This window comes from Hyperolius riggenbachi, chromosome 4, assembly GCF_040937935.1.
Source record: "Hyperolius riggenbachi isolate aHypRig1 chromosome 4, aHypRig1.pri, whole genome shotgun sequence".
Classification (NCBI taxonomy): domain Eukaryota; kingdom Metazoa; phylum Chordata; class Amphibia; order Anura; family Hyperoliidae; genus Hyperolius; species Hyperolius riggenbachi.
Window position 1 is genome coordinate 494,343,643 of NC_090649.1, and position 26,716 is coordinate 494,370,358.

General features: G+C 46.4%; 1 protein-coding gene across 1 annotated transcript in view; it reads left to right on the plus strand.

The window, feature by feature from the left end:
* The first annotated feature begins 1,888 nt into the window (after positions 1-1,888).
* The window catches only part of PPP1R21 (protein phosphatase 1 regulatory subunit 21), a 96,737-nt gene continuing 71,909 nt past the window's right edge, over positions 1,889-26,716 (plus strand). The window contains 5 exon segments of the mRNA XM_068233469.1: positions 1,889-2,107; positions 9,301-9,369; positions 19,676-19,822; positions 23,483-23,536; positions 23,538-23,582. Of these exon segments, the coding sequence (XP_068089570.1) occupies positions 2,051-2,107; positions 9,301-9,369; positions 19,676-19,822; positions 23,483-23,536; positions 23,538-23,582 (372 nt within the window). The 5' untranslated portion in view covers positions 1,889-2,050.

Consider the following 26,716-nt stretch of genomic DNA (forward strand, 5'->3'; position numbering starts at 1 on the left):
ATCTGATATTAAACCTCCAGCCCCGGAACCAGCATGCGTTAACTCTGTGAGGAAGGGAGCTTCCGGGCGGCACATTCTGATATTACACCGGCTCTAATGCAGGGAATACACGGGACGATCCGGCGGCCGATTAGCCGCCGGATCAACTCCCGCCGCGTCCCCGCTCGTCCGTGCGTGCGCCTGGATCGATTCCCGCTCGTCCCCGCCGGCACTTCTTATCTTCCGCTCAATTCGCCACTATTGTCCGCCCGCGGGTATCGAGCGTGGAATGGATCCCCGTGGTGATCAGACATGTCGGATAATGGGCTCTATTCTCAAAGACTTCCCGCATGCGGTAAAGTACATGCGGGAAGTTTGCACCCAAAATACCGTCAAGTTGGAATTCTCAAAATGTTCCGCATGTTTTTTCCGCATGCGGAAAAAGTGTGATAAAAGTGCGGGATTCATGCGGAAAAATTTCCGCAAAAGTCGGTATTTTCCGCAATAAAAGATCAATTCTCAAAAATGTTCAGGCGCATCATTTCTTCGTTTATTACCGATTTTTTATCACCTACAAGTAGTAGGGGATATATTCTGCATCCCATTGACTTTAATGAAGTCTGGAGGCTTAACCACCTTAGCGGTATGGACGAGCTCAGCTCGTCCATCACCGCCGGTGGCTGCCGCTCAGGCCCTGCTGGGCCGATTTGCTCGCTGTAAAAAGCAGCACACGCAGCCGGCACTTTGCCAGCCGCGTGTGCTGCCCGATCACCGCGGCGATCCGCCGCGTGCAGCGGCGAAAGAGGGTCCCCCCAGCCGCCCGAGCCCTGCGCAGCCGGAACAAACAGTTCCGGCCAGCGCTGAGGGCTGGATCGGAGGCGGCTGACGTCAGGACGTCGGCTGACGTCCATGACGTCACTCCGCTCGTCGCCATGGCGACGAGCAAAACGAAACAAGGAAGGCCGCTCATTGCGGCCTTCCTTGTTACTGCGGATCGCCGGAGGCGATCAGAAATATGGATTAGGAGCGCCCTCTAGTGGGCTTTCATGCAGCCAACTTTCAGTTGGCTGCATGAAATCGTTTTTTTTTTATTAAAAAAAAACCCTCCCGCAGCTGCCCTGGCGATCTTAATAGAACGCCAGGGTGGTTAAGGGCTGTGCTTGCTGGACTTTAACTTTTTTTTTTTTAAACACTTTTTCATGCGACCTTTTTACCGCATGATTCCTGCATGAATAATGGCTGTTTCCGCATCTTTTTCCCCTCATGCGGAAAACATTAGTGAATGTGGAAAAAATGCGGAGTTTACCGCTGGCGGGAATATAGCGGTAACATTTTGCTGAAAATTTGGCTCTTTGAGAATAGAGCCCATTATCAATCGAGCCATCAGCGTCTGGATTGATAAGCCTGCGTGGAGCCGTGCATGCCCAGCATAAGAGCCGATTGTACGCGAATCAGAGGAGCCGATGCTTCAGCCACCCCACACAGCTCTGCTCTGTAATAAAGGGCGCTGAGGCATGCTGGGAGATGTAGTCCTCCTCCTGTAGCTTGTAGGGGTGGAAGGGGCGGAGCAAAGCAGCAGCAGGAGGGAGAAGCAGTCTGGAGTTGTCATGGAGACGGGGCGGGGCTTTTCTTCCGTATCTGAGTGGTGTCTAGTGATATTAAATTAAGAGCCGTTTGAGAACCACACGAGCCGGCTCTTTAATGGGAGCCAAAAGAGCCGGAATGACTGTGTCAGTCGCTCCCCGAGTCTCTCCTCAGCGATCATGTGACGGCCGCTCCGCGCAGCTCCTCCCCCTAGTGTGACGTCACCTGATCCCAGCCCTCCGCGTGCAGCCGCTGCAGCCAATCACCGCTCTCCCCCGCTGAGCAGCTGAGCGCCGCTGTCACAGGCGGGCGACGCCCAGCTCGGCTATTGGCCGGGAGCGGCGGCTGTGGGCGGGGCTCTGCAGTCAGCAGGGAAGTGTTTTCCAGGGTAACTTCCGGTCTTCTGCTCCATCCATCCATTCCCCGGCGCCGCGTCCCGGGATGGTAGAGCGAAGAGCCCGGCCTGCCTGTCCAATCACCGCGCAGCATGGCCACCGGGGAGCTGCAGGGCAAGTACCAGAAGCTGGCCCAGGAGTACTCCAAGGTGAGGAGGCCGGGCGTGTGCTGCGCGTCACCTGACCCATCATCATCCTATATCCCTGACATGTGTCACCATCTCATCAGGTGCTCCATCATCATCCCATTTCCCTAACCTGTGTCACCATCTCATCAGGTGCCCCATCATCATCCCATCTCTATAACCTGTGTCACCATCCTACCAGGTGCTCCATCATTATCATCCTATATCCCTAACCTGTTTCACCATCTCATCAGGTGCCCCATCATCATCCCATCTCCCTAACCTGTGTCACCAAATTATCACGTGCCCCATCATCATCATCATCCTATATCCATAACCTGTGTCACCAAATTATCAGGTGCCCCATCAACATCATCCCATATCCATAACCTGTGTCACCATCCTACCAGGTGCTCCATCATTATCATCCCATATCCATATCCCGTGTCACCATCCTACCAGGTGCTCCATCATTATCATCCCATATCCATAACCTGTGTCACCATCCTACCACGTGCTCCATCATTATCATCCCATATCCATAACCTGTGTCACCATCCCATCAGTTGCCCCATCATCATTCCATATCACTAACTTGTGTCACCATCCCATCAGTTGCCCCATCATCTTCTGTGTCACCATCTTATCAGGTGCCCCATCATCATCATCCCATATACCTAACCTGTATTACTGTCCCATCAGCTGCTCCATCAGACTATGTGTCACCATCCCACCAGGTGCCCCATCATCATCATCATCATCATCATCCCATATCCCTAACCTGTATCATCATCCCATATCCCTAACATGTATCACCATCTGAACGGGTGCCCCATCATCTTCTGTGTCACCATCCCATCAGGTTCCCCATCTCCATCAGTTGCCACATCATCATCTTCTGTGTCACTATCCCATCAGGTGCCCCATCATCATTTTATAAACTACGCCATCATCATTCTATCGACTGCCCCATCATTATTTCATATCCTTAACCTATATCACCACCCCTTCAGGTGCCCCATCATCATCATCATCATCTCCTGTATCACTATACCATCAGGTATCCCATCATCTTCTGTATCACCAGTCCATATACTGCCCCATCATCCTCTGTGTCACCATCCTATCAGGTGCTCCATCATCTTTTGTGACCCCATCCCATCAGGTGTTCCATCATCATTCCATATACTGCCCCATCATCTGTATCACCATCCCATCAGGTGCCTCTTCATCTTCTGTATAACCATCCCATCAACTGCCCCATCATCATTCCATGTATTACCATTCTGTCACGTGCCCTACCATAATCTTCTGTACAATCAAATGCACTTGTCTAAATAAATTACAGCTCATATAAAATTATTACTCTTTTGCAATGTACTAAAATATAATTCTATATGAATGTCGGTTTGCACACTAACTCAGCTGGATGTTTGCAGTAGTGACTAGGGAAGGTCAGTGAGATGCAAATAGTTCTGAGCTGATGCAGAATTATGCAAAGTTGGTATGGAAATGTATCCAGCTTGAGAAATGACCAATCAGATCCTGCAAAGGTGGAATTTGGGCCATTTCAAACTGCATAAAATTTGCATACAAAACTTGAATAAATCAGCATCAACACAGAATGATTTGCGTTTCATTGACCATCTCTATTAGTGACACAGCTACACATCAGGCTTTATTCTTACAGCATAGATGTAATTTATTATATATAAGAGATTCCTGTGTACACATCATGCTATTACTGTATAGACAAGTGTTTTAGATGACTATTGTCTGAGAACTAGAACATTTTATGATCCTCTGCCTCCAATGCTTTTAGCCATAGCCCCTGAACAAGCATGGAGATAAGGTGTTTGGGGTTGCCACATGCTTGTATCAGGTGTGTGAGTTAGACGCATACATCCAAATACGGTGCTGGGAAATTTGGGTGCAGGATGAAGCCAAAAACTGCTCATCCCGCTCCTGCACAAGTCCTGGGGGCGTTAATTACTTTTCCCCCTCCAGGTCGCCATGGACACAGGGGAAAGATGCGATTCATGTGGCTGCAAAATGACACTTTCGTAATTTGGGATCCGTCTTTTTCCGGTGCCAAAATTACCTTCTAAGCACCGCTGTAACCGTTATTCCTATTACAGCTTATGGCAGCGCCCAAATGTCCGGTTCCCTTTCTGCCTGCCTTGGATTCAGACACTACTGTTTCATGAACGATCAGCAGGACAGCCGGGCAACTGGTATTGTGTAAAGGGAAATAAAAAGGGCAGCCCCATACACCTCTCAGATCAGGTGTCCTTCAAGCTCCGGAGCTGAGCTTTTGTCGAGGTGAACTGAAAAAAAAAAATAGGCTACCTGATCTGGAATAGCTGCTCCTGTGGGCCGCAATGGCCCACTTTCACTTTGGTGACCTCTGGGTCACGACGCCGCACGGAAAGACTTTGTGTGTCTCATAGCGCGCAGGGAGGCGGGGGAGCAGCAGGGGGTGTGGCTAGGGAGAGAGAGCTGCCCAATGGAAGCTCAGGGAACCCTGCGGGAAAACCCCTGGCGGGTGTTTTGAACAGAGAATCCCACTCCCCTGTGTTTACCTTCAAGTTAGAGACAAATATTGTCGCTAATCTCGGGGGCTAGGCAGAGAGCGACAGTGGGGGGACACAGGCATGTCATGAGGCAGAGAACGTGCTTCTGTGTCCCATCTGCCCACCTCGGGTTCTCTTTAAAGTGGACCCAAACTAAAAATACAAGATTTCAGAAATAAAATCTATTTTCTAAATTATAATAATAAATAGCAGCCTTTTTTCAGCTGCATGATGACAAATATAAAATATTTTACATTTTATTGGAGGAACCCCTCCCTTCCTTTCATATTGCCGGGACAGAATCTGGCAGACTGGTGGAGTAGGGGGTGTCCGGCAATGGATGAATTGCTAATGGCTGCTACCTGTTTAACCCTAGTTATGAAAAGAGAAGGGTGAAAAGCATGCACTGAAATGCTCATAGGCTTGTAGGAGTGTTTATTTATCTTTGTATGTGTCAGAGTGCTGCAACTAAATAATTTGAATTAAAAAAAATGTTTGGTTTGGGTCCGCTTTAAGGGCTGGTTCACACTTAGGCACTTTTCAGCACCTTTCTGATCACCGGCGATCAGCAAAGCTCTGTTGCTAATGTGCTCATGTATCTCTATGAGATCATTCTCACCGCATCGTTTGCAATTTGCATAAGTCACAAACATGCTGCTTGCAGTGCTTTGGGGGCGATTCCGCTGTGATTCTTGTTCTGTTGAAGGAATCAAAACACACATTTTGGCAAGATTTCATTTCATGTTCCGACTTCCGAGTGTGAACCGGTCCTCAGAGATAATACAGGTTGTCTTGCGAAGGCTCCAGGGATGGTGGTGGTTGAGCATTTAGGTAGCTGGGCTGACCATTTTCTTGCCTTTAAAGAGACTCCGTAACAAAAATTTCATCCGGTTTTCTTCCATCCTACAAGTTCCAAAATCTATTCTAATGTCCCCTGGCTTACTGCAGCACGTTCTACTATCACCATCTCTGTAATAAATCAACTTATCTCTCTCTTGTCAGACTTGTCGGCCTGTGTCTGGAAGGCTGCCAAGTTCTTCAGTGTTGTGGTTCTGTGATGCATCTCCCCCCTCCAGTCCCCTCTCTGCACACTGCCTGTGTGTTATTTAGATTACAGCAGCTTCTCTCTGCTCTATTATCTTTTACAAGCTGGATAAATCCTCCTCTGAGCTGGCTGGGCTTTCACATACTGAGGAATTACATACAGGCAGAGCTGTCTGCACTCTGCAGGAAGAAACAGCCTGACACTTCAGTGGAAGATAGCTGCAGGGGGAAAGAAACCCACAAGTGATCTCTTGAGATTAAAAAAGAAGGCTGTATACAGCCTGCTTGTGTATGGATGTATTTTCTATGTGTGGACATACTGTACATCAACCTACTTCCTGTTTTGGTGGCCATTTTGTTTGTTTATAAACAAACTTTTTAAAACTGTTTTTATCCACTTTTAATGCGGCGGGGAGCAGCGAAATTGTGACAGAGGGTAATAGGAGATGTCCCCTAACGCACTGGTATGTTTACTTTTGTGCGATTTTAACAATACAGATTCTCTTTAATGTGTTACTAAGTTGCAGGACTTTGGTCGGCTCTAATCCATGAAGTGCAAATTAAATTGTTCTCGTAAAACTGAATTAAACTTTAACTTCATCAGGCAGAGGAAATGGCATTTATGTGTAACAGGAGGATGCTTCCGTACAGGAGAGGGTGTAGAGGCTGAGATCAGCTGACATAAGGGAGGCTGTTTGTGAAATAAAGTGTACCTGGGATAGGGCAGGAGAAAAAAGAAATTATACATACCTGGGGCTTCCTCCAGGCTGGTCACTCCCACGCCGTCCTCCTGTGCTGATTGGATCCTCCGCAGTTGGCCCCGGAATGTCCTCCAGTCAGGCTGCGTGTGCTGCCATCGCGCTTCTGTCGCCAGGAGCTTTCTGTGTCTGCACGGTACTACTCGTAGGTGCAGAACGCTCCTGGCTAGAGGAGCGCGACGGGGGGGGGGGGGGGGGGGACTTTCCAGAGCCAATTGCAGAGGATCCAATGGGAGAGGGAACGATCAGCCTGGAGGAAGCCCCAGGAATATATCATATTTTTCCTGCTGCCCCATCCCAGGTACACTTGACCTGAGATAAAGTCTACCTAGATGGTTCTCTACCTCCATGCCCCCGTCTATCAGCGGCGGATCTCCTCCTCCTCCTCCCCACCACTCTCAGTGAAGGAAGACTGAGAGGGGCGGGGGAGAGGCGGCGATCTGGGCTGAGAGGCAGAGCTGCGGCTCAAAGCTCTGCCTCTCACGGAAGCGCTGCCCGGATTTCCCCCGGGGGAGTTTGGGGGAATGTAGTTAGTGTACAGCGGCGGGGATGTGACGGTTTAGGTAGGCCAAAGATGTTAAACACCATTTTTTAAAATAAAAAGATGATTTTTCAGAGACTTCAGAGTCTCGTTAAAAACCCCTCCTATTCACTTTCATTAAAATTGCGGTAAAAATTGTTGCGATCGCGGCTAATCAATCACAAGCACTCAGAAAAGCGCTTCTAGTGTGGCTGAGCCCTTAATACACCATTGGGGCTCCCGGTGTCTGTGTTTTTTTCCTTCCTGGGTGTGATTCGATCACCCTACACATCCGCAGTTACACAATCTGATCATCATTTTCTAAATCTGTCGGCCCTTACTACATTGAAGTGGAAAAATTGTCCAATCGGAATTAGATGTGTTTAAAAATTAACAAAAATTAACAAAATGTTGCAGCGCTTGTAAAATATAGTATTAAAGGGCTGCACGGAGCATATGGAGTTACTCCCACCCCCACCGTAAAGAAACAAGGTAAACTCCTGCGCCTAGCAATAAAATGTTGCTTACACTTTAATAAAATCAGAGCATACACAATTATTTAAAATGCATGCTCTGATTTTATTAAAGTGTAAGCAACATTTTATTGCTAGGCGCAGGAGTTTATTCGTTTCTACTTAGAATTACGGTATATGTGTGTATGCATCCTAAAACCTCGTACGCAGCTTCAATTTTGATTGGCTAATTTTACCCTCTCTTTGTAATATGAGGGAGAACAGATTTTGAATATTATGAGCTGTAAGCCCTCATGGTACGTGGTTGTGGTAAAATTGGCCAGTGATTGGCTCAATCAAAACTGAAGGTGTGTACAAGGCTTTGGGGTGTATACTCACATCCAATTATGATTAGTTAATCACGGTCAATTGTAAAACCTCCATGTAGCATGCGGGTCAACAAATTTTGAATAATATGCACAAATTGTGTAGGACTGCTCATACTACATGGAAGTGGTAAGATTGGCCAATCAAAATTGGATGTGTGTACGCTCCCTAAAGGTTGGTACACACATACTTTTACCACTCCTTTGTATTATGAGAGCTTACCGTCACAATCTGCTCAATATCCGTTGGCTCTCATGCCACATGGAGGTGGTAAAATTGGCCATTCGTTAGCCAATCAAAATTGGATGAATGTACCAGGCTTTAAGTCTGCTACACACCATCAATTTTGATTGGCGAATTTTACCTCCGTCATGTAGTATGAGGGTCAACGGATATTGAATATTATGAGCAGATTGTGTAGATAAACCCGCCTACTACACGGAGGGGGTAAAATTGGTCAGTGCTCGGCCAATCAGAATTAAAAGTGTGTGCCAGGCTTAAAGGATACCAGAGCTCAAGTGAGCTTATGCCCACCGCTCCCCTCGTTCTCCTCTCTGCCCCCCATAGCTCACCTAACAGCCCCCCAGGATCCTCTTCTCGTAGGCCGAGTTGGACCTACTGTGCAGGCGCCGATTGTTGTGCATCGGTGGCGTCATACTAAGGCGGAGTGCGGTTACGGCCACGTGCTGTAGGATGCACGCGGCCCAGCCAGAGAGACCTTTGGTTGATGGCTCTGGATTATTAACCCTTGTTCTCCCCAGAAATTTTTTCCAGCCGGGTGGCATGAAAAAGTAGCTGGGTGGGGCGAGATGAGAATGCAGGGCCAGTACTTCTGTGAGCAATTCTGCTTACAGCAGAGGAGGAGGTGTGCCGATGACAGCCGGGTGCTCACCAAAACTAGCCGGGTGGAGCACCTGGCTAAAAGAGGCTAGGGAGAACACTGAAGAGAGGCAGAGGTGGGCTCCTAAAATAATAATAATAATAATAATAATAATAATGTAGGATACTTCATTCGGGAGTCAAGCGGATCAAGTAGCCTCAAAAACCGCTGCTCCCGTGGGATGCATTGGCCCACTTTCACTTTCATGACCTCTGGGTCACGACGCTGCAAGGAGAGACTGTGTGTCTCTCGCAGCATACAATGGGAGGAGGGGGGGGGGGGGGGGCTAACCATGCATTTTAATGTGGACAAGGACACACTGCTCCAAGTTTTTTGAATGGATTATTGCATTGACTAGCATAGGTTATTCATTCTAAATCATTTGCAAAATGTAAAGGGATTAAAAGATATAGAAAAATGGAACGCAGGCGGTTCTAAGCAGGTTTGGTCCTCTATAAAGACATGTTTATCTCGTCACACTGCAAGTCCTACTTTACAAACACTTTATTATCCTATCCCTGGAGCACATTTACTTTACACTTTATTATCCTATGCCTGGAGCACACAGGAATGAGCTGTGAATGTCTTGTCTTGTATTTCCAGCTGCGAGCCCAGAACCAGGTGCTGAAGAAAGCTGTTGTGGATGAACAAGCCAATTCTGCTGCTCTGAAGGTATGTGTGCATTATTCATCCTGTCCAGACCTCCAGCCATTGCTCTAGCCATCCGCACATGAGGAAAGTGCAGGTGCAAAATAAACTGGAACGCAGGTGCTTATCTTTTGTTCTATGTAGTCATTTAAAGTGGAGCTTAAAGGCCCATACACACGTCAGTTTTTTGCGAACGACGGGTCGTAAAATGACCCGCCGTTCAGTCGTTCGCCCGCTAAATCGGGCGTGTGTACAGACCGTCGTTCGCCCGGCGGATCGCTCAAACTCACTCTTATCACGCGAACGACGGTCTGTACACACGCCCGATTTAGCAGGCGAACGACTGAACGACGGGTCGTTTTACGATCCGTCGTTCGCAAAAAACGGACGTGTGTATGGGCCTTTACTCTCGCACAGGACAAAAAGAAAACACAGAGAAATGCACCCTGTATGTATTTAGAGAGTTAAGCCTGTCTAATTCACCCTCATCTGTCTCTAATCACAAGTTGTAATTTGATCTCTCAGCTGTGTCAGCCGGCTGCCAAAGCAGAGCATCTAATTGGTAAATACAGGATGTTAACCCTATGTCTGCTTCCATGAAAGCAGGAAGTAAACACCCTGCAGATTTATTGCTGGATTTGTAGCAGCTGTAATAAATGTTTTTTTTGTAAAGGCTATTATGCTGTTGCTTATTTTTTAGAGCAGAGAGGAAGTTCTGAGTTCAGGTCTGCTTTAAAGGGTGGTTTGACTTTTGCATGTAACTGGTGACTCTTACCCAAGTTACACTAATCCTTTTCTACGGTCAGGTTTTAAGAATTTTTCCATTTCAGTTTGGAGCTGCTGTTATTTTATTCCGTGAATAACACACCTGGAACCGGCATGCAGTTACCAGGCTGGATCTGTATACTAGTTCTGGGCCAGTGCTTTCAGTTATTAGAGGTATAGAAGCAGCAGCCAGGGAATTGGCATCGTTTAAACATAAATATGGCAGCCTCCATATTCTTCCCACTTAAAGAGAACCCGAGGTGGGGATCTTAGAATGAAATCTATACACAGAGGCTGGGTCTGGCTATAGTGCCCATCCTCTGTTGCTATTTGAATCCCCCCTAAGTCCCCCCTGCGCTTCGCTCTAGCCCATAAATTACAGCCGCGCTGTCGGGCAATGTTTACCTCCCTAGTGTCACTCACGCCGCTCCCCCGCCACCTGCAGAGCACCGGTCCCCGCCCGCATCCCTTCCCTCCAATCAGCGGCAAGGGAAGGGAAGTGGGCGGGGACCAGCGCTCTGCAGGAGGCGGGGGAGCGGCGTGAGTGACACTAGGGAGGTAAACATTGCCCGACAGCGCGGCTGTAATTTATGGGGGAGAGCGGAGCGCAGGGGGGATTCAAATAACAGAGGCTGGGCACTATAGCCAGACCCAGCCTCTGTGTATAGATTTCATTCTAAGATCCCCACCTCGGGTTCTCTTCAAAACGGATCCGAGATGAAAAACTAACTATAACAAGTAACTGGTCTATATATTTTATCTAAAGTTTAGATAGTTTACACAGAAAATATAGCTGCAAACGGCTTTAAAAGAAAAATATTTCTTTCTGTGATACAATGACAGCAGCCATGTTGTTTGTAAACATTACACACAGCCAAGCTTATCTGTATCTTGATCACTAAGCCTGTGAAATAAACCTAATCCCCCCTCCTCCCCTCTGCCTCTGAAATAAATGGCTAGTAACACCACCTCCTCCTCCTGCCCAGACTGAGCTCCCATAAGCCCTTGCTACTGCCAAGGCTCTCTGAAAACCTGTGGGCCTGGTTTATTTAGTTATAGGGAATTAGAGTATTAAAACAAAAACAAAAAAGTATTTGGCTTGAGGAATGCCCTATAAACAATAGGAAAGGAACACAATTATGCAATGAGTAAAAGTTCACCTCGGATCCACTTTAACCACTTCAGGATCACAGGTTTTCTTCCCTTAAAACCAAAACAACTTTTACATTTCAGCGCTCCTCCCATTCATTCACTGATAACTTTATTGCTACTCATCACATGTGAATGATCTATAGGTTGTTTTTTTCGCCACAAATTAGGCTTTTCAAGGGTGATATTTTATTTTAGTAATAATGTTATTCTCTATGCATTTTAAAAAGAAAAAAGAGAAAAAAATGAAAAGATACACTATTTCTATATTTCTAACCATAAAAAAAAAGCAAGGGAGGCTAGGATTAGATCAGGGTTGATCAGGGTTAATCAGGGTTGATCAGGGGTATATAGTCCTGGTATATTTATTTATAAGTCCTGGTATATTTATAAAATCCTCTAGGTGGCAGTCAGACTACAAGAAAAGAAGATCCAGTTACCTTGTAATCCTCTCAGGAGTGATTACAAGGTAACTGTATCTTCTTAAAGAGACTCCGTAACAAAAATTGCATCCTGTTTTTTATCATCCTACAAGTTCCAAAAGCTATTCTAATGTGTTCTGGCTTACTGCAGCACTTTGTACTATCACAGTCTCTGTAATAAATCAATGTATCTTTCCCTTGTCAGACTTGTCAGCCTGTGTCTGGAAGGCTGCCAAGTTCTTCAGTGTTGTGGTTCTGCTATGCACTCCCCCCTCAGGGGGGAAAGAAACACACAAATGATTTCTTGAGATTCAAAAGGAATGCTGTATACAGCCTGCTTGTGTATGGATGTATTTTCTATGTGTGGACATACTGTACATCAACCTACTTCCTGTTTTGGTGGCCATTTTGTTTGTTTATAAACAAACTGTTTAAAACTGTTTTTAACCACTTTTAATGCGGCGGGGAGCGGCGAAATTGTGACAGAGGGTAATAGGAGATGTCCCCTAACGCACTGGTATGTTTACTTTTGTGCGATTTTAACAATACAGATTCTCTTTAAGTGCTGGCAACATTGTTTGTAAACCTCACAAATGAATGAGCACTGCTATTGGCTTATAGCAGTGCTCATTCATGGTTACAGGCATCTGATTGGTGATGGGAGTAATTACTCCCATTCATCAATCCCACCCAGAAATAAATGAAGCTGGTGCACGTGCACGTGCACGCACGGGGGCGCGCACCCGCGGGCGGGAGCGCGGTAGCGCGCGGGAGCGGGGGCGCGCGGGAGCGCGCGCGTGCACGCGCGCGATCGCGCCCGCACAGCACAATAGCGGCAGGGGCGTTTATAAACGCCCCTGATCCGCTAATTAAGTCAATAGGGGCGTAGTTAAGCGTCTGGGAAATCCGAAAGTGGTTAAAGTGAATCTGAAGTGTGGGTAGAAAAAATGAAATATTTCAGTAGAGGGAAATCTCTGGGTATCTCCTGATCCTCCTCCACTGCTGGCCGGACTCCTGTTCATCTTCGCGATCAATTTACACAGGAGCTAGTAGGGGTCCCTGCAGCTAGCTGGAGGGTCCCGGAAGGGCGGTGCAGGTACAGGATGACTCCAGGGGGGCTGCAAGAAGTCGAATTGTTTTTTTTTTTTTTCTTGTTTTTTTTTGCCTTTATTATCTCTTTAAAGAGAAACCGTGTCCAAAAATTGAAGTTCATCCCAATCAGCAAACTGAGCACCATGGTCCTGGCAGTTTCCTGTCTGTGAACCTTGTTGCATTGTGGGAAATAACAGCTGTTTTACTGTTTACAGCTGTGTCCAACTGCCAAAAAAGCAAGCAGCAGCTGCATCACCTGCCAGCAGTAAAAATGTCACCATGTGATAAATGTCAGAATGTAAATCAGGGATTTAAAAGTTTTTACAATGGGCAAACACTGACTAAATCATTTATACATAATTATTTTAAAAATGAAGCACTTTTTTTTTTTATTACATTATTTTCACTGGAGTTCCTCTTTAACCTTTTCGGGACCGCCTCTATGAGATCCTACGCCGCACTTGTGGCTGTTCTAGCCTGATGCGGCGTAAGATCTACGCCGGCCCGCAATTTCCGCTCCCGACGCGATCGTGCGCACCCGGAGGGGGAGATTAAGCTGTCATATGACAGCCGACATCTCCCCCGAGTGATCAGCAGCCATCGCGTATGGCTGCTGATAACATGATCACTACGATCGCCGTCGGATCGTAGTGATCAGTTTGACAGCTGCGGGGGCAGGGGGGGGGGGAAAGAAGAGGATCCACTCACCTCCCTGCCGTTCCAGCGACGATCGGCACCCCCCTCCGCTCTGGCCGGCATCTCTGCTCCGTCTGACGTCAGCGCCGGGTCCCAGCTTGATGACGTCATCAAGCCGCGACCCGGAACTGATCGTCAGACAGAACGGAGAGGCCGGCTGGAGAAGAGGGTTCCATGCGGCTCATCGCTGGAGCCTGGAAGGTAAGTGAAGGCTGCTGGCAGAAGGGGGGGGCCCAGGCCACCATAGGGGAACACAAATCCAGGCAGCCACAGACGGGATCCGGCCGCCTGACCCCCCCCCAAACGCGTGCACCCCCTTCCCGCGCAAAATGCCTGGTCCTTAAGGGGGGGTAGGTGGCCGGTCCCGAAAAGGTTAAGCTGTATGGATATACTCACAGCTGCATAATGGGGTTTTCAAGAAAGAGCTATTTCCAAAGTTAATACAAAATATTCAATAACTGCCATGGCTGCCTTTTATTTAATATTGGCTTTAATTGGGCTTGAAGTTAAACTAAAAGATCATCTCGTCTTTCTTTTTCAGTCCATAGCCAGCTAAGAATTCCAAGTGCTGACATTAGACGAATGACCAACCAGGGATTAAAATGTTTTCCGTTGATCCCAGCAAAATATAGAGCCAAACTAAAGTCACTAAATCTCTAAAAATCAGGCCTCATTTAGCAATTCTTCCTGGTCTCCCAGTCAGTTTTTTTTTTAAATATCTTTATTTATATCATTCCATTTTTACAAAATCAATCCTTAAAATCCAAGACAGAGATATTACCTTCTAGCCACATACAAAAGTTACTTTTATCAAAACAGGGATTTTCTTTTCTTTCTTCTTTCCTTCCTCTCTTGCTAGATATGGAGCTTCTTTACTCTAAACATCTCGCTTTACCATACTACATCTGCCAGGATCCTCCAAACCTAGGTGTCTTGTAAATTTCCCCTTGATCACCTCTATTACTCATTCATTACTATTACTCACATTTACTTTTTACTCTCATCTCCCATTTATACACACCCCTCCTTCATTCATACACTGGGTCCTCTCTTCTTTTACCCTTCTCTTTCTTCCGCCACTGAACCCCCCCGGGGTCTTTCTGACGTTTCACATTCCCCTTGCCAACCTTTCATATTCCGCTTCATTCTTAAACTTTTCCCATTGACGCCATCTCTTCTCATGTAGGTGCCCCTCCCCCTTAATATGACTAGTTAATTCCTCCATTCTCTGTGTTTCTGCCACTTCTTTAATCCATTCCTGTATTGTTGGGCTTTGGGTCGATCTCCAATGTCTTGCTACTAATATTCTTGACGCATTAATCAGGGATTTCAGCAGGGAATTTTTATATTTTTTGATTGACCATCCATTACTGTGCAAGAGAAATAGTGCGGGATCCTCCCATGTCTCAATCTCTGTGATCTGCTTTATTATACCCCCAACCTCCGCCCAGTAACCCCCAAGTTTCTTACATCCCCAAAAAATATGCATAATATCTCCCCTCTCCTCCCCACATCTCCAGCACAATGATGAGGCACCCGGGAACATTCTACTCAATCTATCCGGTGTGTAATACCACCTTACAAAAATCTTATACCCTGCCTCCTGTCCTCTTGTGGGCATTGCAGATCTACTGGCCAAATTTAATACTTTTTTCCACTGTACCTCCGTAAATGTCTTCCCCAGATCTTTTTCCCACTTCTCCCTCAACACTTTTGTAGGATCCTCACTCTCATTAAGAATCTTATATACCCTTGACAACATCCCCTTATTTTGCCCTCTGCCTCTACACATTTCCTCAAATGGAGTTAAGTCTCTGCTTAGGGCCTCCCTGGATCCCTGGCTCTTCACAAAAGATTTTATCTGGGCATATCTCCACTTGTCCATATACTCCCCCTCCCTTGAGTCCATCAATTCTTGGATCGGGGTCCATTCTGCATCAACTAATATATCTTTAACTCTCTGCCCCTGTCCCCACTTCCAATGTGGATAATTAAGGGGTTCCATTCCCATAGGGAACCTTATGTTCCCGAAAATGGGGATCATGGGGGTGGGCCACGGCGATATTCCCCCAGTCCTCCTCCATTTACCGAAAATGTTCAATGTATGACTCGCCAATTCCATCCCTTTTTTCCCTATCTCTATCCGACTTTTCTCCTGAATCCAGGGAAGGTTACCTATTGGGCTCCCTGTCATTTCCTCCTCCATCATTACCCACCTCTTCTCCCCGCGGTTCCTGTTCCAATCTATAATTCGGACTAGTACCGAAGCCTCCGAGTATTTCTTAAAATCGGGGACCGCAAGGCCCCCCTTCTCCCTCTCCGTCGTTTGTAACCTGTAACTCACCCGGGTTCTCCGCCCCCTTCCTATAAATCTACCAATTATCCTTTTCAACTGCAAAAAAAAAAAGAGGAGGGATTGGAACCGGTAGGGCCTGAAACAGGTAGAGGAACCGAGGGAGCACATTCATCTTTATGATGGATATTCTACCAAACCAAGAGAACCAGGGACTGTCCCAGGCCTCAAAATCCTGTTTTATCTTTTCCAATAAGGGGAAATAATTGTCACTTACTATATCCTTTAAGTCAAATCCAATTTTTACTCCCAGGTACCTCATCATTCTACTATGCCATTTAAATAGGAAGCTTCGTTTCAATTCTTCCCTTTCTTCCCCCTTCAGCCCCCAAGCAATTGCAGTACTTTTATCAAAGTTAATCTTCATATTAGAGAGTCTCCCCACTTTATCAAATTCCCTCATTAATCTGGGTAATGACTTCTGGGGGTCTCTAAGATAAAACATGTCATCTGCATATGCTGATACTTTATGCGTCTGTCCTCCAATTTCCAAGCCCCGTATGCTGGAGTCCGCCCTCACCCTACACAAGAATGGCTCCAATGACAATGCAAACACCAATGGGGAGAGGGTACAGCCCTGTCTCGTCCCATTCTTAATCTCAAAAGAATCCGAGATCACCCCATTAGCTCTTATCCTTGCATTGGGAAAGGTATATAAACCCATTACCCTTGCACACATATTTTTTCATAACCCCACATGCTTTAGTACCCCCTTTATGTAGGCCCACTCCACCCTGTCGACCGCTTTTTCGGCGTCTGTAGATAAAAAAAACGACAGGGCTGGAGTGGGCCCTCGCCCAACACGCCAGATCAAGGGTACGGGTAGTACCGTCTCTAGCCTCCCGACCTCCGATGAACCCAACCTGGTCTGGATATACCAGTTGGTTCATAAACGGTGCCAGCCTGTTAGCTAAAACTTTCGCAAAGATTTTTATATCAACGTTCAATAACGCGATTGGTCTATAACTTTGGCACTGCATTGGGTCCTTTCCCTCCTTGTGTAGCAGCGAAACCTAGGACTCCAGCATACGGGGCGTGAACCCTCGGCTTCCCCCTTCCCTCCCTGTCATTCCATTAAATGCTTCCGCCAGATATCCCACCAGTTGTTCACTAAACCTCGTATAATATTCTGTGGTTAACCCATCCGGCCCGCACACTTTATCTGGTGGCATTTGTTTTATAGCTCTTTTAATTTCTTCAATCTGAATCTGTCCATCCAGAGAAGAGGCGTCTTCCTCTGACAGTCTGGGCATTCCACTTTCCTCTACATACCTTCTTATTTCCTCTCTTTTCCTCCCTCCTTCCCTCATTGGTGTCTCCCCTTTCAAATTATATAACCCTTTATAATACTCTCTAAACACCTGGGTTATCTCTCCCAACTCATGGACTATTCTAGCCTTCTTGTCTTTTATACATGGGATATAGTTTCTACTTTGCTGTTTTTTTAAGGCCCTTGCCAACATAGCACTACTCTTATTCCCATATTCATAGAAGGAACGTTTACATCTTACTGCCGTGTTTTTAACCCCCTGAAACAACAATGACCTTAAATGCTCTCTCTCCTTCCTTAATTCCTCCCAACAACCTTCTGTATTCTCCTCTTTATGCTGTTGTTCCAATCTTTTTATATTTTCCATTGCATTTTTAATATTCGCATCCCTTTCCTTTTTCTTTCTGGCCCCTTCCTGTATCATAACACCCCTAATATAACATTTGTGGGCCTCCCAGACAGTCATTTCAGACGCCCCACCCCTGGAGTTCATCAAGAAATAAGTGTCCAGTTCATCCCTCATCTTCTGTACAATCCCCTCATCTCTCAACAAAGAGTTATTTAATCGCCACATCATAGGTCCCCTTATTTTTTCCCCCCACTTGAGATTCATTGTTACTGGTGCATGGTCTGACAATGTTATAGGGCCAATTTCTGATCCACTCACCAGGGAAAGTATATCATGCGACACCAGGGCATAATCGATCCTGGTGTAGCAGCCATGTATCTGGGAGTAGTATGTATAATCCTTCACGGTGGGGTTGCACACGCGCCAACTCCCAGTCAGTTTTAAGCTACATACACATGTTCTAACTTTGCTGAGGTGGATGTTCAGAACCACCTGGACTGATAGTCCAGCATGTGTACAGCTGTCCCCGACACGCCAGATCTATAGACACCTGAAATCCCCACACACATAGTTCCCTTCCTTGTCACCACCGCTGGAAGCTGCACCGCCCAGCCTTCTCCCCTTCCCATAGCAACAGTATGCCCCGCCCGGCTACAGCAGAGCTGTGGGCCCCAAGCTAAGATGGCCGACCCCTTCAAGATTCTGGTTCTGATAATGTCATGCTCCTCGTGTGGCTTAAAAAAATTGTAAACCATTTACCCAGAGCAAGCATGCAACCAGTAACATGAACTACCCTGAGCTGCTTATCTGCCAAGGGTCATTTAAATGCTGGGTAGTGAAGTCTCAGGATAAGCTTGATATTAATGGACAACTGACGTGAGAGGGCTGCCATATTTTTTTTTTCCTTTTAACCATTTACCGCCATCCTAACGTATTAAAACGTCATGCTTACCGCTATTAACAGCAACATGACGTTTTAATACGTCGCGCATTCCCGCCGCTGCTACCGCCGTGTGTCCGCCGCTACCGCCGCCATTACCGTCGGGATCCCGTGCTGGGCGATTGGGGAAGAGGACTGAACAGTCCTCTACCCAATCGCAGTGCCTGGAGTGAATGGACGTGACCGCGAACAGCGGCTACGTCCATTCACATAAACAGGAAATGTAACAGTTTAATAAAGTGTGTAAAAAAAAAAAAAAAAAAAAAAAAAAAAAGTGAACACGTCCTATGAGTGTTCACCAGCGCCATCTTGTGGCCAAAAAGTATATTACACCTACAAAACACATACATTTTCAAGTATATACACATCATTAATAAAATTACACTTCCAACCCTCCCCCCCAAAAAAAACACTTGTAAAAAAAAAAAATCAGCTTAAAAAAATAAATAAATAGTTGCCTTAGGGACTCAGCTTTTTTTATTCTATATTTTATGGGGGAAAATTAATTTTAATTTATTACATAGGGGCTTGTAATTATGGCCAGAACAAACAGAAAAATAACCACTTATATTTCAAAATAATATACTGTCGCCATACATTGTGGTAGGGACATAATCTAAACGGTTTAATTATCGGGACCACTGGGCAAATAAAACGTGTTTGTTTTATCCACAGGAGAATGTTTAATTTTAAAACTATAAAGGCTGAACACTGAGAAATAATGATTTTTTTTCTTTTTTTTTCTGTTTTTCTCATTAAAATGCATTTAGAATAAAAAAATTCTTAGCAAAATGTACTATCCACAGAAAGCCTAATTGGTGGCGAAAAAAACGAGGTATAGATCATTTTCTTGTGATAAGTAGTAATAAAGTTATTAGGGAATAAAAGGGAGGAGCGCTGACAACTGAAAATTGCTCTGGTCCGTTAGGATAAAAACCCTTGGGGGTGAACTGGTTAAACAATACCAGTTGCCTGGCAGTTCTGCTGATCCTCTACCTCTAATTTTAGCTACAGCCCCTGAACAAGCATGCAGCAAATCGGGTGTTTCTGACATTGTCAGATCTTACAAGATTAGCTGCATTCTTGTTTCTGGTGTGATTCAGACAGTAATGCAGGCAAATGGATCAGCAGGATACCAGGCAACTGGCATTGTTTAAATGGAAATAAATATGGCAGCCTCCATATCCCTCTCACTTCAGGTGTCCTTTAAGGATAAGTCAATATTCTGGTCATTTTAAGTAAAGCTGTAGTTTTGCTGTACTAATGTTCATGTGCTTTTGTGTAACTGTAACAGGAACAGATGAAGATGAAGGAGCAGTCGCTGAGGAAGCAGCAGCAGGAAATGGACAGTTTGACCTTCAGGAACCAGCAGCTGGCCAAGCGGGTGGAGCTTCTGCAGGAAGAGCTGTCAGCCATGGAGGCCAAAGGCAGGAAGACCAAGGTATGATCTGTGTGGCCAATCAGTAAAGACAATGGGCATGATCCACAAAGCTTTTTCACCTGTTTTCCTCTTTTTTCACCTTATCTATGTTGCATTTTTAAACTCACAAAGAGCAAAAATATAATTAAGGTAAGAAAAGTAATAGTGGAATTAAGCTAAGTGGGAACAACTTACTTTGAGTGAGGTTATTTTTATCAATTAGGTGATACTGTATATACTCGCATATAAGCCGACCCCTGTATAAACCGAGGTACCCGCTTTTCCCTCAGAAACCAGGAAAATGTGATTGACTCGCATATAAGCCCCCAATGCAGCATAGCCCCCTTCACAGTAACCAGATGTCACCCCCCCTCCCCTTCCTGTAGCCAGATGTGCCACGAGGATGATAGTTGTGCCTCAAGACACCACTAGAAGGGGTCCTAGATATGAGACGGCAAATGTCACATAGAAAGTATCCCCAATTATTGCATCGCTGACACGTTGTTTGCACGCTCCGCTCCACAAGCCAGAGGACAGAGGTAGCCTTGAGCAGCGCACTCTGCACACCATGTTGCAGGGGACGGGTGGCATGGACACAGCAGGGAGCAGCTGGTAAGAGCAGGATCACTAGCGCACGATCCTTACACTCCTCTGCTAGTAACAAAACCTGCTCCACCATCAGTTCTCATCCACTGACCCGCATATAAGCTGAGGGGGCAACTTTTCAGCACATTTTTTGTGCTGAAAAATTAGGCTTATATGCGAGTATATACAGTAAGTCATTTATGAGAAGTTTTGTTAAAAGAGCCCGTTGTGTACCAGATATGAAATTATTCTAGCACTTTGCACCGCTACATATTAGGGGAACGTCGTGCATTATTTTTGTCTGATTCCCAAAAGAGTACATGGTGATCGGGAATGTGGCTTATGGCGGCCAGCAGATCTCTTTCCAATCAGATTCGATCAGAGAGTGATCTGTCTCTTGGTCAGTCTGCCGCCACAATCGCTTGCTATATGGCCACCTTTAGTTCAGGTTTTTTTTTTTTTTTTTCTTTTGAATGCCGAATGTTGTGCGTTGTGTGTGTCAGACACAGCTCAGCTGAGGGAACAGTCAGTGAGCTGTCCAAACTCCTCCCTCATCACGCACTCTTGTGCGTCCATCGAAGAGGGGTGTCTTTTTTTTTTTTTTTTTTTTTTTTTTTTTAGCATCCCCCCTCCACTTCCCCAAGAGCAGTCTCCCCCTCCTAACCTAACACCTCTCCCCTGAGCCCCCCAAATCTAAGCAATCCCCCACTGCAGCCTGCTTGAGAAAGCCTCGTCAAATCCATTAAAATCGCATAATGTTTTGGTGCCTTTAAAGAAAACCTGTAACAAAAAAAACTCCCCTGGGGGGTACTCACCTGGGGTGGGGGAAGCCTCCGGATCCTATTGAAGCTTCCCCCGTCCTCCTCGGTCTCACGGCGGCGGTGATCAAGCTCCCCGAACAGTGGCGATGTAAATATTTACCTATCCGGCTCCAGCACAGGTGCAGTATCGGCTCTCAGCTCGGAGATGGGCGGAAATAGCCGATCTCTGCCGGTCTGCTCTGCTGCACAGGTGCAAATCTCCTGCAAGTCTCCTGCACCTGTGTAGTAGAGCGGACCCGACAGAGATCGGCTATTTCCGCCTATCTCCGTGCTGAGAGCCGCAACAGCGCCCCCTCTGGAGCCGGGAAGGTAAATAAATCAGCACTTGTCGAGGGAGGATTCCAGAACACTTCGGGGGAGCCAGCGCTGGATTGCCTGCAGCTACAAGGGAGGGGAAAGCCTCATTGGAACCCTGAGGCTTCCCCCTCTCGAGGTGAGTTCCCCCCCCCCCCCCAGGGATACTTTTTTTTTGTTACAGGTTCATACTGATCAATCCACAACATGGGCTCATGATTGATCAAACTTCTGTCCAAAACCGACCAAAATATCCATTCCTCCATGCTGGAAAGGTCTTGCTTGAAGTGGCTTGTTTGGATGGTTTATTTGAGAAAAGGTAAACCTTTCTAGAGGGAAAGGGAGTATCGGCTACTGATAGGAATGAATTTTTATCCTTGGTTAGTTCGCTTCAACCAAATTTGATCAGAGAGGGATCTACACCCCCCCCCCCCTCCCTCCCGCCTCTTTCTATTAAAGTAGCAGGTTACAGAATCAATTCTCATCTTGTAGCTGTACATCCTGGCTCCAGTAACAGAATCTGCTCTTCAGATAAATAGGCAGCTAATAGGAAGCGTTGCAGCGGTTACATGAACAATGCTACCGCAGTGTGAGCAGCAGGGAATGGTTACTGTCACAGATTCCTTGTATGAGAAATGTCAGCTGTAAAGGGAGCTTCTATACCTGACACTTAAGGAATGAGCTTGTGACTTTGACTATACATTGCTGCTTTTATATAGGCTGATGACAGAAGTTATCAAGCTAACCTGTGCAATAGGGATGGTCAGCGAGATGCAAATACTGTATTTTTTGTACTATAAGACTCAATTTTTTTTTCCACCAAAAGTGGGGAATAAAGTCGCTGCGTCTTATAGACCAAATGCAGGGAGTTCCTGACGTGAACGCCTCCCAATACGGACCTCCAACCCACCGCAATGTCGGGGACTCCCTGTACTGTGCCCATGCAAAGGGGGGCACAGGGGGACAAACTGAGGACACAAAAGGGGCATAGAGGAGGACACGGGGACACAGGGAGACACGAGGTACAAGGAGGCATGAGGTACAAAGGTGGCCAGGGGGAAGCAGAGCCTTGGAGGAGAGGAAGTAGAATGGCGGCCGATGTCAGGATCCCCCGGGAGGTGAGTTAAAACGCCCGCTGCGCGCATTGCTCTTCATAGACCTCCCGGCAGCTAACTAAGTTCAACTCGGGGTTACCGCTCCTGGCTTGTTTTTTCCACCCCGAGCTAAACTCGTGATTACCGCTAAGCAGGTTTAAAATTCACGGGATTCTCCTTTTAAAAATGTGAAAGTTCTGGTGGGGAGGTCGCGGGTTTATAGTTGACTTCAGTATATAGTTGACTACAGCGCAGTCTTCAGGATATCATCACATCTAAAGATAGTTCGAGGTTGGACACCTTTACTTCTAGGTGAAAGGACGAGCCTTAAGGTGGCCACACACGATACAATAAAATGATCCGATTTTACAGCAATTCGATAAAAACGATTGGATCTCTCGAAAAAATCGAAAGCTTTTTTTTTTGATTCGACTGAAAAATCCGATCGGATTTCCCGTGTTTTTTTTTTTTTTTTTTTTTTTTTTTTTTTTTTTTTTTATCCGGAATGCCAGATATTGTTCTTCAATTTCTCTAAAGATTGTATGGTGTGTGTTAGATTGTCAATTTATTAATATGCACACCCTAGCAATTTTCTCAGTTTCCAATCATTTTTATCATAATTGGGGAAAAATTAAACATAGGTGTGTGGTACATTGGTCATATTTTTGAAATGTTACAATCAGTCAGAAAAATTTATTGCAATTCTTAAATTGAACAGATATTTAAAAAAATTGTATTGTGTGTGGCCAGCTTTACTTTTAAGCACACTCTGTAGACATTACTGTATACTTGTCTCTTCCTGAGCGTCACTTTGGGTTTAATTGCCTCTTTTTGTTGGACGTGGCAACCTGCTTTTTATGTAACATTGTAATACTGTTGTCTCTTAGAAACATGTGGAGTCCACGCAGATGACACAAGAGCAAAAGATTGTTTTTGATGAGGGACCTTCAGAAGAAGATAGAAGAGAATGAGAGGCTGCACATCCAGGTCTGTAACCGGATTTCTGACGTCATAAAAGACAAGCAGGTGGTTTCTGCACATGGCCGAAATTAGGCACCGCCATAGCAGTAATGTTATATTGCGCGGGGCACTTATGGGTAATTCGCGGTTCCGGCGATCACCAGACCCTGAATTACACCTCCCTACGAGTTGCGATGACTTGGAGGGGGAATAGTATTTAATGACGCCGGTAATTTGCCGCGGCTAGTGAGCTGAATGATGGCTCACCTTGCGCCCCAGCTCACCGGCAATGTACTAATACGTACGCCTAAAAGACCCCCTTCAATCCCTACTTTTTTTCACAACACTGCTCCCCTGTACCCCCTTACACAGTACCGTATATACTCTAGTATAAGCCGAATGTTTATGACCAAAAAAAATGGCCCAAAAGAGGGGTGTCCTCGGCTTATACTCGAGTCCTAACAGCACCCGCCACATGCTGAACGAGGCAGTGACCCCCAAGTATCCTCTGCACCATATGCCGGCAGAATTGCTCCAGCAGAATCCCCACGAGCAGTGAGGGGAGGGGATGTGTGAACGGGATCTACTCGCCACCCCCCAACCCCCCCCCCCCCCCCCCCCCCCCAAGTCTCCGAAACCCACATCCCGGCAGGGCGGAGCAGTAAAATATGCATCGGCATTTTGTCCCCCGCACCTTCGGCACACACCGGCTCCATCAGCAGAGTGTAGGTGCTCGGCAGAGCTTGCACTCGCCTCACCGTCTGGATTTCCCTACTTGCCTGTCGCCGTCTTCATTTTTGGGAGGCACCACTGCATAGTGTCATAGACATGAGACAGCGACAGACAGGGACATCCCACACATCCCCCTCACTGCTCACGGAGGTTCTGCCGGAACAATTCTGCCGGCATATGGTGGAGGGGATACTTGGGGTCACTACCTCACTGGGCATATGGCTGGGCCTTCTGCACTGTGCATATTTCGGGGGCACTGGGAGGGGGGGTGTTATGTTAAAATAATTTAGTGGCTCTGCTGGGGGAATATGGAAACTCGGGTAGGTCGAGGTGGTAGCACGCGACCCCCTCATTGTTCACACAAGGTGATGCTGGTGAAAATAATGTAATAAAAAAGTGCTTCATTTTTACAATAATTATGTATAAATGATTTAGTCAGTGTTGCCCATTGTAAAATCTTTCCTCTCCCTGATTTACATTCTGACATTTATCACATGTTGACATTTTTACTGCTAGCAGGTGATGTCAGTGGAAGGAGATGCTGCTTGCTTTTTTGGCAATTGGACTCAGCTGTAAACGGCTATTTCCCGCAATGTAATGAGGTTCACAGACAGGAAACTGCCAGGACCACGGTCCCTCACAGTTTCCTGTGGGAGGGGTCTCACCACAATATCAGCCATACAGCGCCCCCTGATGATCAGTTTGTGAAAGGAGTAGATTTCTCATGGGAAAGGGGGTATCGGCTACTGATTGGGATGAAGTTCAATTCTTGGTCAACGGTTTCTCTTTAAGCTGGCTAAGGAGTTGGATCGCATTAGAACCCACACGTGTGTTTTCAGCAGGCCTGCAATGCTGTATAGTAGCCATGTTAGTACTGATGATTGCGGTATGCTTGCTATGCTTGTACTGATGATTGCGGTATGCTAGCCAGGCTTGTACTGATGATTGCGGTATGCTAGCCGTGCTTGTACTGATGATTGCGGTATGCTAGCCGTGCTTGTACTGATGATTGCGGTATGCTAGCCAGGCTTGTACTGATGATTGCGGTATGCTAGCCATGTTAGTACTGATGATTGCGGTATGCTAGCTCTGCTTGTACTGATAATTGCGGTATGCTAGCCAGGCTTGTACTGATGATTGCGGTATGCTTGCTATGCTTGTACTGATTGCGGTATGCTAGCCATGCTTGTACTGATGATTGCGGTATGCTAGCCATGCTTGTACTGATGATTGCGGTATGCTAGCCATGCTTGTACTGATTGCGGTATGCTAGCCATGCTTGTACTGATGATTGCGGTATGCTAGCCATGCTTGTACTGATGATTGCGGTATGCTAGCCATGCTTGTACTGATGATTGCGGTATGCTAGCCATGCTTGTACTGATGATTGCGGTATGCTTGCTATGCTTGTACTGATGATTGCGGTATGCTAGCCATGCTTGTACTGATGATTGCGGTATGCTAGCCATGCTTGTACTGATGATTGCGGTATGCTAGCCAGGCTTGTACTGATGATTGCGGTATGCTAGCCAGGCTTGTACTGATGATTGCGGTATGCTAGCCATGTTAGTACTGATGATTGCGGTATGCTAGCTCTGCTTGTACTGATAATTGCGGTATGCTAGCCAGGCTTGTACTGATGATTGCGGTATGCTTGCTATGCTTGTACTGATGATTGCGGTATGCTAGCCATGCTTGTACTGATGATTGCGGTATGCTAGCCATGCTTGTACTGATTGCGGTATGCTAGCCATGCTTGTACTGATGATTGCGGTATGCTAGCCATGCTTGTACTGATGATTGCGGTATGCTAGCCATGCTTGTACTGATGATTGCGGTATGCTTGCTATGCTTGTACTGATGATTGCGGTATGCTAGCCATGCTTGTACTGATGATTGCGGTATGCTAGCCATGCTTGTACTGATGATTGCGGTATGCTAGCCATGCTTGTACTGATGATTGCGGTATGCTAGCCATGCTTGTACTGATGATTGCGGTATGCTAGCCATGCTTGTACTGATGATTGCGGTATGCTAGCCATGCTTGTACTGATGATTGCGGTATGCTAGCCATGCTTGTACTGATGATTGTGGTATGCTTGCTATGCTTGTACTGATGATTGCGTTATGCTAGCCAGGCTTGTACTGATGATTGCGGTATGCTAGCCGTGCTTGTACTGATGATTGCGGTATGCTAGCCGTGCCTGTACTGATGATTGCGGTATGCGAAGCCGTGCCTGTACTGATGATTGCGGTATGCTAGCCGTTGCCTGTACTGATGATTGCGGTATGCTAGCCGTGCCTGTACTGATGATTGCGGTATGCTAGCCGTGCCTGTACTGATGATTGCGGTATGCTAGCCGTGCCTGTACTGATGATTGCGGTATGCTAGCCGTGCCTGTACTGATGATTGCGGTATGCTAGCCGTG